This window comes from Coloeus monedula (genome assembly GCF_965178545.1).
Source record: "Coloeus monedula genome assembly, chromosome: 1".
Taxonomy (NCBI): Eukaryota; Metazoa; Chordata; class Aves; order Passeriformes; family Corvidae; genus Coloeus; species Coloeus monedula.
The window spans coordinates 97,187,664-97,201,596 of NC_138781.1; the positions used below are offsets into that span (position 1 = coordinate 97,187,664).

Sequence of the window (13,933 nt, forward strand, 5' to 3'; positions counted from 1 at the left end):
CTTTAGATATTTAGATAAATAATTAGTGATTATTTGAAAACTCCTTCTGAAAAAAACCCAAGTCTTTTTGTTTTACCATCAACAAATCTCTTCATTATTTTTGCTTTTTAGACATAACAAGATCCCACAGTATGAGTAGAGGTTTGTTGTTTTCTTTTATTTGGTAGTTTTGTTACACTTGATCTAAAAGTCAAACTGCTCCCATTATAGGGTTGCCAGGTACTGCAGTGCTGTTTGGGGTGTTCCCTCCAGATCTGCTAAGTTTTTTCCCCATGGAACTTTGTGAACAAAAAAGTAGAGGCACCTCTACAGTAGCTTGCTTTCATACTGGAGAAAAATAAAGATATTCTTTCCTCTTGCCTCTGGTCTGGTGATAATGGTGGCATATCTGTTTGTGTTACAATGAGAAGTGATCATTGGTATTGAAGCAACCACTTCCTTTTATGAGTTGCAGAATTCCATTTGTTTTCACTTGTCTGGTTTTGATTTCAGATGCAGCCATAGATATGGTAAATGATACATAAACAAAACCATGCTGAAGCTCTTCAGCTTTTAGATTACTTTTTTCTCTGTTTAAATATCTAATACAATACTGTTCTTTAAGTTTTAGGGGGTTTTATCTTTTCCTTTTATGAGTACCATTCTCTAACCTCAAAACATGTTGACCAATATTCTATATAATGCTCAGTCTGTGAAGAAATTATTCTGGGGACTGTAGTCCATAAAAACCTTGGAATTTGGAGTCTGGACAATTTTTTAAAACCAAGAAGGTAAAGAAGAAGAAAAAAAAGAAAGAAAAAGGCAGGCTTGGGAAAAACCTTTCCATTCAAGATTTGTCATGAGCTGCACACAAATACTTTTTGTAGATGAAGTAGTTTTCACTAGGTGCTGAACAAACTAATCTGCTCTCAAAAGGAAAAAAAAACCTAAACAGCAACAACAACAAAAAACCCTAACCAAAAAAGCAAACTGCAGAGTTGCAGGCTCTGGGAAGAAGAAAACTGCCAGCAAATCATGAGGCTCTCCTAGGGTGTGTTGAAAGACAGTATGATATGAGGGTTCTGTGTGCGTTGAATTTGAGGGAGGTAGGTTTGGAGCTGCTTTCTTCCTAGTGGACATAGTTCAAGGTGTGATAGAATTCTGGAGTTAAAATATTTCTAGCCGTGGCAGAAAATTGCTTTATTTAGATAGAGAAGTGCTACAGGAAATAATAAACCGCAGCTTGATTTAGTTATGCTCTTGGTGGGACTGGGTAGAGTGCAGAGCTTCTGAATGCTAACCTTTCATCTGTTCCCTTGCTGGATAAGGAAGTTCATGGTGATGCTGTAATGTTAAGCAAAATGTTTATAGTAATTTTAAATACCTGATAAATGAGAACAGTGCTTGTTGGCTGCAGACCAGGCCTCTACTCTATGCTGAGAGTTGTTTGTTTAAGAGTTCTCATTGTGTAGTTGTAATTCAGGATTTCCTCTCAATGGAAAAGTTTTTTAATGTGGATGAAAATAAATAAGGAACTCTGATGGAATTAGGATTTGAGGGCCTGCTTTCATATCAATAAATGAGACTAGTGATCAGATCCCGATGAGTCCTTCCACCATCTTCTTTCATCTCTTCCACCTCTAGTTTTGTCTAAACCATTGTTAGTTTTTAGCTCTCTGCTGAAACGCATAAAGTTGCAAATACTAATTCCCCATAAGTTTTATGGAAATAAGCAGGTGGAAGAGGAAAAATGCTCTAGATTAGCACAGGGTGGTTTATAACTCTCGTTCCAGCATCCTGCTTGGCAGCAACCAGTCTGAAGGGGCTGTCGCTCAGCCTGTGGGGGGTGTAGGGGCTTGTGAGGCAGGAGCAGCAGGGTTGTGGGACTGCAGAAAGGTCCCAGGTGTGAATCTGTAGGAGGCCACGGCTTGTTGGCCTTACTGCTCATTGCTCAACTTTGTTTCAAGTGCAGGGGGAGGCAGTCCCAGCTTCCTGTCCCTGGCTGTGCAATGGGTGATGCCTGTTTTTAAGGGTAAAGAGCTGTAAGAGGGAATTTCATGTATAACATATGCATGCCAGAGGTGCGGGAGGAAATATGGTGTGCCTCTGCAGAAAGGGCAAGTTCTGGAAAGGAAAAGAGTAACTTGAGGCATTTCAAACAGCAGTTTGGACTTCTGGAGTGTTATTATAGCCAGGGCAACTGGTAGCATGTGGATTACAGTAACAAATGCACTTCTGATAGGAACTAATGCTTTGAGGTAGTTTGTAACAAAATCTGTTTTGAGATGGATACTATTTGGTGGGTTTTTTTTTTTGTTTGTTTGGGTTTTTTTTTGTTTTTTTTTTGGTTTTTTTTTTTTTTTTTTTGTCCGGAGCATGGTAATTGGAAGCACGGCAGTCTGAAACCATGTTATTTTTTTGTGGAAGCTTTTAAATGGTGGTGATTTTCAGTTAAGGAGAATGCTTCAGAAAAGTGTTTCTTTAAAAGCTATTTTGCATAGTTCTGAAGGTTAGTCTTCATGATTTGTCTAAAAGATATGTTAAAGGTGGGAAATCTGGTTCCTTTTCTGGAGGACCTTCTGCTTAAAATTACTTCTGTCTTGTTACAGCCAATTATTTAAAATCACCCCCCCGTAGCTGAAATAAATGAGACTCCAGAATAAATGGTTGCAGCCTGAGGGAAGAGCTTCAGCCTTGGCTCATTTTAACTGTGCCCATAGTGTTTGTCAGTGATATTGTTCACTCCCTTGTAATTGAATTGCTGTGCCAGGATCGAATGAAAAAGTGCCCACAGAAATGAAGAGTTTAACAAGGTAACAGTGTATACATGGTAATTTCTGTTGTAATATTTGATGTTTGTGACAGTTGAACATTTCAGAGGGCGAAAGCAAATGATAATTTGAGGGCTTGCTTGAAGTCGAGATTCCAGAGCTGTATCGAGCACACAGCTGACTCAAAGAAATAAAATATTCAACCAAATGTTTAAAATGTTTAAGAGCAAACATTAGGGAAGGTCAGCTGCTTTTAAAAGCAGACGTGAATTCAAAAACCTTGAGATGCATGTAGTGTAATACACTAATCTGTGTCAAAAACTGTTAAGTCTTATATGTGAAATACAGTTGGGAAGGCTGGATCTGCACAGATGTGCTATGAAAAATTACAGCAAATCAATAAAGAGAGCAAGTCAATGCATGTAAATTAAAAGCCCTGTGAGGATGTTTGTCTTGAGAAGTAAACGGTGGTGTAGTAGTGCTATATCTTAACTTTAAGCAGAGATTAATGCTTTAAAAAAAAAACCAAAATTGTTACAGTGTAGATTTTGAATTGAAGTTCCTGAAAGATTTCAACTTGTCTTTATTGAGATTTACAGGTTAGAGTTACATTGGAGAGAAAAGGCAGCTGAGGGTAAATAAACTTCCTTCTAAATAAACTTCCTTCTAAACTAGGAATATGGTACAATTTTAATCTTCTTTAAGGAAGACAAAAAAGTCTAAATAAGCCTGTTAGTGTTCAGTAAAGCTACAACCTATCTCAGCTTTAATGTTTAGAGGTGAAATTAATTATTTTCTTGGAAAGTAATGCAAAGTCCAGAGAAACAAAAGGGAAATAATTTAAGTAAAAGTAACGCCTCCTAAAATTAATGAAGCTCTTTTTCAAAGGTCTCTTTCATAAGATGTAAAACTTAAACCCAAAGCAAACAAAATCTCCAGTAAAACACAAACAGTAAAACACAAACTTCCAGAAAACCTAAGATGATCTTCAGGCCAGTGCTCCATTGTACCTGTATCATATACTTCCAGCATTTCCTGTAACACGTTGGAGCTGGTAGCTCACTGCAGCATTACTGCACATAACTAGAATGAATTTACAACTCCACAGGTACTGTGTATTGTGCTTTATATTCAAATCCTGGCTTGTGATACCTAACCTAAATTTGCTCAGAAAGACAGGCTTTGTGGGACAAGAGCTAGGTGTAGGCTTCTCTGTGCTTTCAAGCCCTTTTGTTTGAAGAAGAGGCAGGCAGGTGAATTTGGAGGCTTCAACATCAGATGTTTCTTGACTGTCCTGCACATAGTCTGAAGAGGAGGCACCTAGAGGAGGAGCAATTGGCTGTGGTGACATTTTATAGCTGTGAGGAAGCTGCAGAGCTGTGAAAGAAGGGCATATTACAGCTGCAAAAGGATGAAACAAAAGCTGTTTTGTGGTGTCCTTTCTTTGAATTTTGTTAGTAAGATGGCTCTGAGAAGAGAACCCGACCTGTGATGTTCTTCCGGTACAGCTTTGTCTATTCCTGGATAGCACACTAGCTGTCCAGCTTAAAACCTGGTTTTGCTGACAGTATTTTCAGAAATGCCCCTCACTTAGAGAGCTGATAGGATTGGCTCTAGCTCATAGTTCTCTGCCTCTTGGCACCAAATCTTGCTGGTACCCAGACTTGAACACATGATCAAATTGTTGCCCAGGAAGTTAGCTGTGGTGCTTGCCATTCAGGTATTTGTGTCCAGTGGCAAATAAAGATAACTTCACTTAGTTTAATTGATTCTCAAATATAAATTTTGTAACAGACCCCGTGCCACAGCCAAGGAACCTGCAGACAGGCAAGCACCACAGTAAAAAGATGCAAGATGAGTTCGTGTGCGGCAGTTACCCTATTTTTGACCAGCAATAGGGCATGAATTCCTCTAATGTCATAATTCTTCTAAGTCTATGGAAATATGTACTCTTTCAATATATGGGACACCACATATGTTCTTAAGCATTTGTAATTCTTAAATAAGTTTCTTCATTCCCTGTTCCTCACCCTGTAATGTTCTCCTGCAGACACTGCTCCTCCTTTTTGGCATTTTTTTTTTTTAACTTAGATTTTGTTGTGAATGTGTAGGGGTTTCATGTGGGGGTTTTTATGGAGAGGTTTGTTCAGGTTTTTTTTTCTGGAGTCAGTGAATCAGGAATACCTTTCACATCCACCCCTGTGAGCTTACCCAAGGCAGATGAACAAAGATCTCTTGTTGTATGCAGCTTTCTCAACAACTCAGGGCACTGTTAATATTGCCCTGTCAAATCAATTTATTTCAGAAAGAGAAGCAGCACCTGTCAGGGGAGTACAGTGTCTGATAAGCGAGGGTGCTTCAGGGGAGCTGGCCAAGCTTCAGATGCCAAGCTTCATTGCCTGCCCCATCACCTGAAAACTTCTCATTTTCTACGCTCCACACTAACACGTTACACTGGATACAGTCCTGTTCCAAACAGGCATTTCACAAGGGCTGGGGAATTCACTGCAGAACAGCCTGTTACATTTTAGTTACCCATGTTTGAGGTGCATGTCGATGTGAGTTGAAAAATATATTGCAAAGTTCATATTAGGTTATAGTATCTGGTGTGCGCCGACTTTCTTTTTTAATAAAATCACTTCTCAGGGAGTCTGAACTGCCTTTGGTCTGACTCCGCTAAAATACTTGATCCATTATCTTTCCTGCTTGCTTGGGTTCCTCTCTGTGCTCATGCCTGTGTGTGTCTTCAGAGGAAGGTGAGTATTTTTCTTTGAAAAAATAGTACTTTGCAGCATGATTAAACTTGAAATGATAAGAAAATTTTCTCTGGACAGTTGCTGATAAGTAGTTTCCTTGAGACTTTGCATCAGGATTCTTTCGTGTTACAGGAAGCATTGAGGGAGTGGGTACAGTTCAATAATGAACAAAACATTAGCCTCACTTCATCAGGTGTGCTTGTTCCTGTTGCCATGAGGAGGGCTCACACTGAGACTGGGCTTCCTTGGGTCATCCCAACTCTGTCTTTTGGAGGCAAGAGCATCTTAGAGATGAACAACATTAAACTGATGAATTCCTCTGATTCTACATTAGAACTGTGAAAAGGCTGCTTGGGAATGCGTTGTCAGTCACTTAGGGTCGCTGTCAGTGGCAAAAATGCTTTTAACTCATCCAGTTGAAGTAAAATACTCCATGGTGTCAGGATCTCCAAAAAAACTGGGTCAGGCTCTGCTCCTGGGGGCCTTTCCATCCTTTTTTGTTGTTTGTTTGTCTGGGGTTTTTGTTTGTTTCTTTTGTTTTGTGGTGGTTTGGTGGTGGTGGGTGTTTTTTCTTCCCTGTTTTAGTTGGCTGCTGTTGGAGTTTGTCTTCAGTGTGGCAGGCAAGGAGGCCCCTGTAGCAGTGACGTCCCAAAGCACCAGTAGGGAACCTGCTGTTGCAGTTGTGTGGCTCGTGAGCATGCTGGGTACTTGGGCTTGTCTGATCAACAGGGATTGGTTTGAAAACCTGCCAGTGGATTACAGAGCCTGTAGCATTTGCTGCATAATGCAAACAGATAATCTCCGTGTTTAAGAGAATGCTTTGCTTTAGGTTACTTTATTCAAGTGAGCATTCAAACAAGATTAAAAAGAAAAGGAGAAAAAACCCAACAGAATGTCTAAGGCTAAGCCAAACCTGTTATAAAATACTTGCCTCAAAAAGAAAAAACCCACCCCTCCCTGATCAAAAATGCCTGTTCTCAGTCCATTCATTTCAGGATTGCTCTGAAACAAAACTACTCTGGCTTTGGTCCAAAATCAATCTATGAATGTGCCAAAAATGTGATAAATGCTAATCAAATGTAATGTAATGAATCAGCTGTGACATTTTATTATGGAAATTAAACATCATGCAAAACCTTGCCTAAGGAAAATAAATTGTCAGGGAAAATACTAATTTTCATGTGATAATTAAGTTTTCTTTTCCTTTCATTTCCATGTCTAAAAACGTTTCAGTTTCACTTTTTATAACAGGCATTTGGTATGAAAGCCATTTCAACCAGGATTTAATTTATGGGATTGAAAAGAATTGCCTCTCCCACTTAATTGCAGGAAAACAGAACCGATGTAGGGAATGGTGGTGCTGTTTTGAGGGTGAGAAAGATCTAAAAGGTTGAAAAATCAACTTGCACTTTACCACAACCCTTCTAAGGAATTTATGCTGCTGTCCAGTGGTATGATGTGTGTTTTCCTCGCCAGTTCAGGAAGAATCTTGAGTGTGGCTGTATTGTAGCTGTAATGAAATGCTCCAACAAGGGAGAGCCTCAGTGGATGATGGGCTTGCTCTAGGGACATAGTCCTAAGGGTGAAATATTAGTAATGAAACCGTAGTTTGCTGGGTGGGCCTCGTGGATTTGCCTTCAAGGTCTTTAGTTTGTGGGTCTGTATTGAATCAAAATGGATCTCTGGCAGACTGTGTCTGGTGTAATGTGCTCACAAGCATATGGCAAACCCCTTTGTAAACTGCCTAAGCTCTGTCTTATGAGCAAGAAATGTCTCCTGCATTTTCCCCTTTCGTAATCATCCTTCCCAATTTTCATCTCATCTGCGTTCCCAGCCAGCCATGATCATTGTTACATTTAGTTGTTGTTTGGATACATTTGTTTTCCTGCAGCGTTTTTCACCACTTTGTAAGTGACAGTAAGATCCCTTCTTGGGTGTCATTTTGCCAGCCCAGGCAGGTTAAGTTCTTTGCATTGACACCTGTAAAGACAGGACCTCTCTTCTTTGTGCAGTTCTTCTGTGTCTGTTTTGTTTGAATTTGCCTTTCTTGAAAATGAGTGGCTCCTACTTTGCACAGTATGTCAGAAATGGTCTAACTCTGTAAGAGTAGTACTGAACAGATGATCCTTATTCTGTCTGATTGCTTCTCTTGGGATTATCTTTACATCCTGAAGTAACATTTCCCTGTTTTGTGGTTGTATCACAACCACCTTGTGGTCAGCTGTTACTCACAGAATTTCCTTCTCATTTCCAACTGGTGAAACTCATAGCTGCATGCAGAAGTTTTTGTCAGTCTCCAAGCACATGGAACTTTTCACTGAATTTTTTCTGTAGCTCTTACTCATCAAACCTGTGCAGTCTTTTCCATAGGTTAGTCCAGTCCTCCTGCCTTGGCAGGGTTTCTCAGCTTGGAGCTGTCATCTGACAGATTTCATCCGTGCAGCTTTACCTTTTGTGTAAGTGCTGCTCATTAAAATGCCAGGTCAGATTGGTGTCACAGTTTGTCCTTGACATGACAGTCCCTGGTAATAACCTCTGTTGCAGCTTGACTTTATTCCTTGACACTGCTAGTAACACAGATGTTTTGAGTGGGTTTCTTGGGAATATTCCAGGGTACCTAATATTTTATCGCTTTCAAACTGCAGTGTACAAAAGCCCTACTATATTTAGGATTGTGTACTCAGTTTTAATAATACTGTTTCATTATAAAGTAAATGTATAGTAAAGGTATTCAGTGCAAGAGTGTCTATGAAATTGTTTTTTTAAACAGTCCTACTAGTCAAACGAAACACTTGCACTACCCCTGTGATACTGATTAACATGAGCAATGTCCTCCTGACAGCCCAGCAATGTTATGTTCCACCAGGCAAATGTGTTAAGGATCTCCTGAATTTGGCTGGTGTAAGCAGGGCTAAGAACAGGTGTGGCATGTAATTTTGGAAAAAGCTGAGTGCGCTTCTGTATCACCACAAATGGTGCTGCATGGCTATTTCTGATTAAACCACCACTGGCATCCACATTAGTTAGGGCTGAGTTTTCATGCCACAGGACTTGGAGCTAATGGTTCTTTCCCTCACCTTTCCCTTCCTCCAGCTGCAAGTGTTGTGGACTATGATTTTTGACACAACATGGTTGATATGTTCTATTTTGTCATTATCTCTTGTTTTGGTGTCTTGACTTGCCTGACTCAACTGAAGTCTCAAGACCAAGACACTGTCATGGAATTCAATGCCTCAGGTCAGGTTCTCCTGTGAAAAGTTCTCTTCGGATCTTGAGTCATGAGGGATCTTAGAGGAATGTGTTTTGCTTAGTGAAGATATTTGTAAAACTCATGGACTTAAATTCTTTCATCCTTCAAACTGAGTTTGCTATTTTCTGATTCCCTTAAGCACAAAGAGAAGATTCCATTCCTCATGTAGTGGTTCTTCCATCTTGTCCTTAGCAGGACATCACAATTCCTCATGGTCTGATAACATACTCGTGCTGTGCACATTGGCTTCTCTGGAGGCTTTAGTTGCCACTCTGGTGGCATAAGCAGTGAATGTGAACAGTGAGAGGGCATCCAAGCTCTCCAACTAATTTGCAAATTACTGGAATAGATGGGAAGGAAGAGAGGAACAAAGAAAGCCACCTGCTGAGGATTGCAGTACAGCTTACTAGCAGTTCTACTGGAGCTGTGGTTTCTTTACCCTGTCCAGGAGACATTTGAGATTTCATGGTAGTTTGCTAGTGCCTGATTATATAAGCACCAGAAAGTTTTATGCAGTTTATGAAGCAAGATTTCATTACATTTTGTATCGTTTTTGAACATGACATTTTTGGCACTGTAGAGGAAAATAAGTTAGAAATGGATTTTTTCTACATTCTTGTTATATTATTTTTCTGTTTCACTCTGATCCCTCTGTTTCATGCTTGATGCAGTTATTTGGGAAGTTGTTTTCTGAAATTCTTTGGCTATGAGAAAAGGAATTTGGAGGCTTGGTAGGGCTAGCTTGATAGACTTGAAAACTTTTGGCCTTCTATTACACAGATAAAATGCAGAGACCCTTTCCCAAAAAACCTAATGGTGTAGACCATCATCTCTTTAAGCACTGAGCAATTTATGTTGGCAACGCTAGTCTTACACACTGTAAAGAATCAGTACTTTGAGACAAAATTGCTATGTGTTCCTGTAGGTACTTTGGATTTAGGTTTGTCAGCAAAGTATGACAGTGAGTGATTTCTGGTTGCATTTGGAGTGCTTAAATATAACTTTGTTTTATTAAAACAGGTGATCTGTCACAGCTTGTCCACTATACCTTCACAAAGTCAGTGTTTTGACATTCTCCAGACTGGCATCTGTAAATATCTGGTAGGTACCATTTTATCTTCTATGTTAAAACTTCCTTGTGATAAATTTGCTAACAGTCTCGTTAATCCCCCAATCCACTTATCCTATGTATTTCATGTATAATTTCAGCATTTGCAAAAGCTTTAAGCAAGATTTGGGTGAGTTTAAAAAATACGTAACTGTTGGTAGCTAAGCTGATGAGTAATTTTGCTCAGATTTGTCAATACTTCAGCTTGTCTTCAAGGCAGTTTGGCCATAAATGAAACACTTCTTGGTTTGCTTTGCTTTTCAAAAGAGTGACCAGCAGATTTAGATGAGGTTTTTTACCTCATCAATATATGTAAGTATCTAAACTATGCCAAGAAGATGGAGCCAGGTTCTTTGTGGTGCTGTGCAGTAGGACAAGAGGCAATGGGCAGAAGCTGATGCTCAGGAAGCTCCACTTGAATGTGAGGAAGAAATTCTTTATTGTGTGGATAACTGTGCCCTGGAATAGATTGTCCAGAGATGTTGTGGAGTCTTCCTCACTGGAGATACTCAAGAACTGTCTGGACACAATCCTGTGCCACGTGCTTTGGGATGACCCTGCTGGAGCAGGGAGGTTGGACCAGCTGACCCACTGTGGTTCCTCCCAACCTGACCCATTCTTTGGGTTTTACAGCCTGTCTTCTAATCCTGAACATGCCTGAGCTGAGGATGGGGATGGCAAAGCCAGAGCTGGGTAACAGAAGGGTCAGGGACAGAATTTGCAGTTACCTGTGCTGCTGCCTGATGAGAGGGAGGACCACAGGGTCTGCCTCTGCCCTCCTGTCAGGGTGGTTCTGTGACCTAACAAATGTCTGCAATTCCCTGTATGGAGCCATACTGAGAAGTTACTAGACCAAAGCTTCCTTTGAAGCTTTGAATAGAGGGAGTAGCTTACCTATAACCATAGTCTGGATTTTTGGGGGTGGGTGTTGACTTAAATCAGCTTTTGAAAAGGCTTATATGTTCTAGTGCCCTGTCCCTTTGAGAGCAAACAGTTAAGTGAATTTTTAAGGTTGGCAAGGCTGCTGCCCAAGGTCTCCAACTGGCTGCTTCACAGGGAGCAAAGGCACCATGGAGGCAACATCCTATATGGGAACTTACCTGAGCAGCCTCATCTACTGGATTTGTGTAAATTGAAATGTCTCTGTTCACATTAACTTCCAGACTGCCGACCAGCACGTTCCATCAGTAGTGTTGGCTCAGGTCTTCAGGATGGTTCTTTATATCCATCTAGACTGTTGCCATTATTTCTTATTTATGGTTGATCAGGAAAATCATTATTGGTTTTTATTGTTTGGTGCCTCAGTATCCTGTAGTATTCAGCAGGGTCGTGGTGACAGCTGCAGTCCCACCTTCTGTCAGGCAGGACCATCATCATCATCCTCCTGCCTGTGCACCTGACTGGAGCAGGGTCAGCCTGGGACAGTGATCTGTGCTCATGGCCTTGAAATACACCCAGTGTCTTAGGCTGGAAGGATTTAAAAGTTTCAGCCTGTAGTTGTTCTGTATGTCTTACCTCTCACAAGTAATGGTATGAATGAAATACATTTCACATTTCTGTAGCTTGTACTTTATTGATCTTATCTCTAAACATTTCTAAAAGAAACAGCTGACCTTGTTAAGTGAACCAACTCCCTCTGTCAGCTTGAAACAGTGTATTTGCAGGTGAGCAAATCAGACTATTCTCAAACTCCTTAAATAGTTTTTTAAAGGTAAATGGTGCCACACTAGCAGTGCATGATGTTTTTATGGCTTTATAAGACAAAAATCTAGGGTACTTATTCCACAGTACTTCAAAATTTAAACTGCTTCCTAATTCACTGCCTCTACACAAAAAAGAATTTTTTCTAAATTATTTATCGTGCCTATAAAATCCTTACTCAAGATGAAGTTCTCTCTTTAACAACAGCAGAGCATCACCCCACTTTGGGCTCACCACATATTTCATTAGCTTTGCTTCACCTCGGTTCATAAAGCTCCTGTTGGGCTTCAAAGGAGACTCACCCTGCTGACAATCCAGTAGAGGCTTTCCTTTCTGTAGCATAAATCAGAGTTTCCTTCTACCTCAGTGACTGCTCACTGCCATTTCAAGACTCAAAAGGCCTTCCCAGTCCCATGATAGATGCTTAAAAGGAAAGACCTGTTCTGCCCAGAAGATTGATTGTGCCTGCACTGTCATTCAGAGCAAGGCTCAAAGCAGTGCTGTGTTTTTCAGATATGTTTGAGTGTTTGTTTAGAAGGGATAGAATGAAGATGTCAATTTAACCTTCTGCTGGTATGGGTGGCAGTTTATTGGGAAAGTAGGGATTTGAAAAAATGCAGTGGTCTGTAGAGTTTGATCAGAAGCAAAGTAATACATGTCACCATAGGAAAGTTCTAGGTTTGCTTGTATCCCAGCAAAAAATCTGCATAAAGTGATGAACTTGGGTTGGTTTTTTGTCTTGTTTTAATACAGGTTGGATTGGTTGTAATACCTGATAGCACAGCTGGATCTGTTCTATGTGCCATAAATAAGCTTTTGGATCAAGCCTGCATCATAAGTGAAAACCTGCATAGGTTCTTGGCCTCCTGTTGTTACAGTCTTCTGTACTTTCTGCTAACTATAGACAGAGAAGATGCAGAACATCTACAGAAAAGGTAAAGCTGCTCTTCTTACCATCTTGTCTCTGTCTTTGCAGCCACAAATATTTAGAGACGTGACATGACAGGGTACCTCCACACACATACAGTTTATTTTCCTGTCTCTCTGCTTACTTCAAATCACTATGTAGACTTAAGAAAAACATCTGCAAAGTTACCAGGAATTACTTAAAACAGTAACTGAAGAAGGTTTCATTTAAAATTGTTCTACTTGGATGTCAAAACCATCCTGATTTTGTAAAGTTGGATATTTATACCTTAATCTTTAACCTTAGCTTCATTAGATACATTGAAAAGCACCATGCAAAGAATTTGGCTTTATGAGTACATACTCTTAACTGATCTGATGTTTCAGTTTTAACAGAATTTCTCAGGCATCATTACATAGATGCATTACATAGATATTTTAAATCCATTTGATTTTAAAAACCAAAAAGCTACAAATAACGGATTCAAATAAATTCACCTGAAATGCAGAAATGTCTTTAAAGAGGTCAAACTTTTCCATACACAGAAAAGTTGTTAAAAGCTTCCTGAAAATTTACTTAAAGCCCAAGTCCTCCTCCTCTTACTGTATTTAATGACTTGCATATCACAAGGAGATGAGTCCATTATTTAATTTCTTATGAACCTTAAACAAAGATTCAGGTGTACCTGAAAAATGACTGAACCAAAAACCTCTTTGCAGCTGTTACCAAGCAGAAATTGCACTGCATGAGAGCAATATTTGTAGCTTCCAGGGCAGGGCCTTTATTTTTTTTCCAGTGCTGTACAAAACTCTGGAATATTTTCAACTTTGGCATTTTCTGGTGCAAATTTTCTGCTTTGCCTCTAATTATGGTGAATGCAGCTGGTGTTATTGAATCCACAGAAGCAGGTTTCCTTGTACAGCCATGCAGCCAGTTCACAGAAGCACCCTTGAAATGTGTGTCCTCAATGATTTCAGTTTTGATTATCTTCTCCTCTCAGGGATATGCTGTGGGGATCATGCATTTCTGCATTAGCACTCCTGCCACGGTTACTGAGGCTGATGCTGCAAAGCCTGCAAGTGAGCAGGATCTGTCGGGAAGAGCTGCCCATTGTTGCTCAGTTGCTTCGCTTACTAATGCAGCATGGGCAGCTCAGGAACCACATGATCACAAATGAGTTTCTGGTGCAACAGATCATCAAGGACATCATGGTATGAAACTTGTTTCCCAGAGACTACATGTATGTCATGTTTATTTTTAAAAATTAATTCAAACGTTGAAGAAGAGCCATTTTAAAATGGTGGTGGTGAAAGCAGATGTAAGACATTATGGTGAGGTTCTCTAACCTGCAGGTTAGGAGGGGGCTGTTTTCCTTTAGTGTTGAAAATGTCACAACCAATGCTTGTGGTGTTCCTTTGTGGGTGGGTTGTGCTCGTTGTTGTTGGGTTTTGTAAGCCACCT

The 13,933-nt window shown here is 40.1% G+C and overlaps 1 protein-coding gene across 4 annotated transcripts in view; it reads left to right on the forward strand.

The window, feature by feature from the left end:
- Positions 1-13,933, forward strand: part of TEX10 (testis expressed 10) — a 55,713-nt gene that overhangs the window by 41,108 nt on the left and 672 nt on the right. For all 4 annotated transcript variants that reach the window (XM_082289147.1, XM_082289150.1, XM_082289148.1 and 1 more), the window contains 3 exons: positions 9,777-9,857; positions 12,319-12,500; positions 13,473-13,683. In XM_082289147.1, coding sequence (XP_082145273.1) covers positions 9,777-9,857; positions 12,319-12,500; positions 13,473-13,683 — 474 coding nt within the window. The remainder of the gene's footprint in view (positions 1-9,776; positions 9,858-12,318; positions 12,501-13,472; positions 13,684-13,933) is intronic.